The sequence below is a fragment of the Egretta garzetta genome, unplaced genomic scaffold (genome assembly GCF_000687185.1).
Source record: "Egretta garzetta isolate BGI_Z169 unplaced genomic scaffold, ASM68718v1 scaffold209, whole genome shotgun sequence".
Lineage (NCBI taxonomy): Eukaryota > Metazoa > Chordata > Aves > Pelecaniformes > Ardeidae > Egretta > Egretta garzetta.
The window spans coordinates 3,284,484-3,289,408 of record NW_009260839.1 but is presented as its reverse complement, the minus strand read 5'-3'; the positions used below and the strand labels follow the sequence as shown (position 1 = coordinate 3,289,408).

Below are 4,925 nucleotides of genomic sequence, written 5' to 3'. Positions count from 1 at the left end.
AGAGCCCTTTCCCGGCCAGGACTGAGCCTTCCTCCATCCCCTCCCGCCTGTGCTATCGCAGCCCTCCGGGTGACGGGACAGCCTGGGGCACAGGGAGGTTGGTGGCACTGGTGGCACTGGGGCTGGGGTAAGCAATATGCAGAAGCCAGAGCTGCTTGTGGTGCTGTGGGCTATGAGCCACTGGGGTCTGAGCCCAGCCACATCAGCAACACCCCCCTGCTTGTCACTGTCCCTGCCATCTGCCTCTGCACCCTTGTCTCCAGGAGGTGTCAGCAGTTTGAAAATGGATTATTCCCAGCTCTGCTCCCTGCTGTCCCAGACGTAAATTGCTGGTGGCTACTGGGGAGAGGGGAGGGAAGAGGATTTGCCTTCATCCCCGGGGTGGATCTTTGCAAGTCCTGCCAGCGGGACTCAGGGTCCTCTGCCTGCTCCTTTTGCAGACAACTTCCCTGCAGCCACAAAAAGCAAAACGAGCGAAGACATCGCACAGTCGTCCAAGTACAGCCCTGCCTACTCCCCCGACCCCTACTACCACTCCGAGTCAGAGTACTGGTCCTTCCAAGGCTCCCCCAAAGGTAACGGCCCTGAATTGGGTTGGGGGAAAGGGAAACCCATTCCTGCCCCCAAACCCAGCCATTCTCTGGGAGGGACCTCCCTGGACCTGAAGGTGGGGTTGGGTCGAGATACCTGCCAAAGTGACCCCAAAATCCTAGCAGCCTTTGGGACTCAGCTGTCCCCATGCAACTGGAGACTGTCTCTTCCTTTACCTGCCTCCACCTTCATCCCCATCTGACCCTGCCACGTGTCTCCTTGCAGCCCCCCGGGCCCGGAGGTTCTCGTCGGGTGGCGAGGAGGATGGGTACGACCGGGGCATGCACAAGGTGAGTGATCTCCCTGCCTGCAGCCTGGCAGGGGAGAGCCAGCAGCAAGCTGCCCCATGGCGGCTGGCCTGGGGAGGAGACCCAGCCCAGCTCCACAACCCAAAAAGGGGCCACCACCGTCCCTGCTGCCCTCTGCCATCTCCGCCCTCTGCCATCTCCACCCCCTTGGCCACCCCCAGCATGGGGTCTGAAGAAGGTGCACCCCCTTGCTGAGGCACCCCACCCCAGAACCTTATCCCCAGGGATGGCGGAGCAGGAGATGCTGAGCCTGTGCTGGGAGGTGCTGTGCCCTGCCACGATGTGCCAGTGATTGGGGAGGGCCAGGCAGGGAAAGGAGGGGTGCAAAGTGGCTTCCCCCCCGCCCCAGATCCAGAGTGGCATCGGCAGGCTGATCCTGAGGGAGGAGATGAAGGCTCGGTCCAACTCCTATGCAGACCCCTGGACACCCCCTCGCAGCTCGGCCAGCAGCAGAGAAGCCCTGCACACGGCTGGCTACGAGGGCTCCCTCAACGGCTGTAAGGATGATCCTGTCTGTCTTGTCTGTCTGTCCCACCTGACACAGCCCCAGCCCCCGTGGGAAGTTTGCTGGGGTGGAGAGGGGAGAACAGGAGACTGGGAAGGTGTGGTGGGAGAGGTGCTGGGCACCAGAGTTGGGACTTGGGAGGCTCTTTTCCTCTCTGGAGGGCTCCATCCATTCCCTGTGCCCCGGCTGGGATGGGGCATCACTCAGCAGCCTGGTGAAAAGCTTCATGGGGGGGTTGAAGGGGCTCTTGGGAACCTCACAGCACCGCCACGCTGGGGTTGCTCTGGCCTGTTTCGGGCTTGCTGCCTGTGTACCTCCTCACTAATGGCACGTCTGGGACTGCCTGGCACCCCAGACCTGCTGGCTGGCCCCAGGGTTGCTTTTCTTGCTTGCGCTGCTCTCACTGCACAGCACCCCGGGCACCCAGCCCCTGTCCCCTGGGGGTTGCCGGGGGGCTGGGGGTGTTGGGGAGCTTGGCAGCACAGATGTCCCTGCCCATTCCATGCTCTCCTTCCTCATGGCACATCTGCGCTCGTGGAGCTGGGGCTGTTCGGAGTTGCTCAGGGAGCCTCTCAGCCCCGCTGGGCTCCTGGGAGCCCCGAGGAGGAGCCGTGGGGCCGGCAGCCGGGCAGCTCTGCATGGCGTAGGGCGCTCGGTCCTGCCTGACGCCCAGCTCTGCTCTCCTTGCAGCTCCCCGGACGCACTACCTGGCTGACAGCGGTGAGTGTGTGAGCCTGCGAGCCCTCTGCGGCTGGTCCCCCATGGCTGTGGGGTCCAGAGCCTGAGCTGGAGGAGATGCTGGGGCCAGGGAAGGAAGAAGGGGAGAGAAGAAGGAGCCTGTGAAAAGCTGGGCCAGGGCAGAGCTGAACCAGGGCAGAGCTGGTGGCAGTGCTGGGAGAGGATGAGTCAGAGAAACAGAGAGGAGATCGTGTTGTGCTGAAGGGTGAGGCAGGAGGGCTTCCATGGGACAGGGATTTCGGGGAGAGGAACATCAGCATGGGAGGAAGCCAGGCTGGAAATGAGTTGGAGCTGGCAGGAGACAGAGCTGAGTGAATGTGGATCTGGGTAGCGACATGGGAGCACAGCAGTAGGGTGGCCCAGTGGGTGCTCGCCCAGGGTGTAGGGCTCAACGCTGCATTTCCCCTTACGCACCTTGGTGGCTTCTTTGCAGATCCCCTCATTTCTAAGTCAGCTTCCCTTCCTGCCTACAGAAGGAATGGGCTGCACAGGGTAAGTGCCTCCTGCCTGCATCCTGCTGCTGCCGGGCATCTCTGCACCCTTCGTCATGCTCCCCAGGCTCCTCAAAGCCCTCTGTGCTCCCCTTTCATGACCTGCTCCCCCTTCTCTGCATCCTTGCTGTCACTGCTGGTGTGTGCCAATCTAAAATGACCCTTATTGGGGACCAAACTGCCCTCTCCAGGCACTGCCTGCCCTGAACGTCCTGCAGGGCACGTTTCAGAGGGACGCTGGTGTTACTTCCCAGCATGAGAGCTTTGCTTTATACCCTGGGGCAGTGATTGCTGGGGGTTGGGAGACCTGATCGTGCCTCTGTGTGACCTGAGCTTGTCACTTCACCTCCTTGTGCCTCAGTTTCCCCACCACCAGGTTTGGGGAGTGGGTCCTGCTTTGGGGTGGGTGGGTGCCTTTTCCCCTGGGGATGTGGGAGGTGCCATGCTGAGCATCTGGAGGGGACCCCTCTTTACTCCTCTCTGTATCCCTCCCACAGCCTCCCAGTGCTGAGCTTTTCCACTATGACAGCACGAATGCCGTCAACTGGGGGATGCGAGGTAAGGCGCTGTGGGGCTGGGAGGCATCGTGGGCAGGGGACCCTGCAGGCACGGAGCCAGATGCCGTGGGGCTGCCTACCCCACCACAGGCAGCTCTGGAAAATGAAGTCCAGGCTGGAGGGAGAAGGGGGAGACAGGCAGGGGTCCCCGCAGCCCCGGGGGGAGGATCCTGGCAGCGGAGGGGTCAGCGGGGCTCATGTCTCTCTTGTCTTTTCTCTTTTCCCACAGAGTACAAGGTAAGATGTTCCCGCTCCAAGGAGCGGCTGCCAGCCAGAGGTGTGAGTACCACCCAGAGGGAGTCCCAGAGACGTGTCCATGTGTCCCCAGGCCCTTCAGGAGGAAGCTGGAAGTTTTGCCCCCTGCCCACAATGCCCTACCTTCACCCCCCTCCATCCCCCACCTAACAGCCCCGTCCCAGGACTGTTGGGGCTCGGACCGGAGTCCTTCCCATCCTGCCAGGGTCCCAAGCACTTGGCCGAGGAGAGTCTCCTGGGTGAGGAACAGAGAAGGATGGTTGTGCTGGTGCTTCCCTACTCACACTCCTCCCTGGGTTGCTCCTGGTTTCGCAGAGTGAGGAAGGCTATTCCAGAGCCACCAAGGTGATTCAAGGTGGATTAGGGTCATCCTGAGAGCAAGCCCCCCCTCTGCCTTGTCCCATCCAAGCCCTGCAGGCAGCTGTGCCACCCAAACCCTGCTAAACATGGCAGGAGGAGGCTTTGCCCTGGTTGCCCCCACGGCCTCACGGCCTCATTCCCAGGTGTGCCCCAACTGTCCTGGCTCTGGAGCTACCCCATGCTCTTCCTGTCCCCATGCAGATATACCCCTACGAGCTGCTCCTGGTGAAGACGAGAGGGAGGAACCAGCTGCCCAAAGATGTGGACAGGACTCGGTTAGAGGTGAGGAGAGCCTTTTCCACTGGCAACAATCTCCTCAGGGCTCAGAAGGACCCAATCCCGTGGGGTGTCCCCTTAGCCCCAGCAGGCACTGTGGGGCTGCAAGGGGATTGTGGACGTGTGAGGAGCGTCTCCACAGCTCCCCAGGAGCACACGTGTGCCAGCACACTGTCACGGTGGTCCTGCTACTCTGCTGGCTGGGCAGAGCTGTTCCCCATGCCCACAGCTTGAGTGGGTTTTGCAGGAGCAGGAGGGAGCCGGGCGCTCCCCCTCTCCCAAGTGAACACTGCTGGGCGTTGTAGTACCCCATTGCACCCAGCTGGGCAGGAGATGCCATCAGACCCCCTCGTGGGCCCTCCTGCCCTGCTGCAGCCGTACAGCCTGCGTGGTGGCTGTTGGCCCCGGGTGGTGGCCATGGTCCCCAGCCCTGGCCCAGCGTCCCCTCTCTCCCCAGCGCCACCTCTCCCAGGAGGAGTTCTACCAGATCTTTGGCATGACCATCGCTGAGTTCGACCGCCTGGCCCTGTGGAAGAGGAACGAGCTGAAGAAGCAGGCCCGTCTGTTTTAAATGCAGTGCACTATAAATATATACATACCTATAAATATATACATAGAAAGATCTCTATATGGCAGCTCTGTATGATTCTCAGCGCTGTACGTGGCAGAGGCGCCCTCTGTACACCTGAGAGTGAATTGGAGTCTCACAGATCATTTTATGCTCTTTGTTTCCTGTTCTTTTTCAACCCTGTTTCTGCATCGATCCTTGGGTTCTCCCAGGGACTCAAGCCATGCAGACCCTGAAGCACTTGGCGTCTGTCACCGCTGTTCCATGGGGACATGG

The 4,925-nt window shown here is 61.2% G+C and overlaps 1 protein-coding gene across 1 annotated transcript in view; it reads left to right on the top strand.

Annotated features, from left to right (window-relative positions):
- Positions 1-4,652, top strand: part of ABLIM3 (actin binding LIM protein family member 3) — a 26,265-nt gene extending 21,613 nt beyond the window's left edge. Inside the window, exons 15-23 of the mRNA XM_035902483.1 lie at positions 441-575; positions 817-881; positions 1,249-1,396; positions 2,095-2,124; positions 2,576-2,634; positions 3,131-3,191; positions 3,420-3,427; positions 4,007-4,087; positions 4,539-4,652. Of these exons, the coding sequence (XP_035758376.1) occupies positions 441-575; positions 817-881; positions 1,249-1,396; positions 2,095-2,124; positions 2,576-2,634; positions 3,131-3,191; positions 3,420-3,427; positions 4,007-4,087; positions 4,539-4,652 (701 nt within the window). The remainder of the gene's footprint in view (positions 1-440; positions 576-816; positions 882-1,248; positions 1,397-2,094; positions 2,125-2,575; positions 2,635-3,130; positions 3,192-3,419; positions 3,428-4,006; positions 4,088-4,538) is intronic.
- The last annotated feature ends 273 nt before the right edge of the window (positions 4,653-4,925 follow it).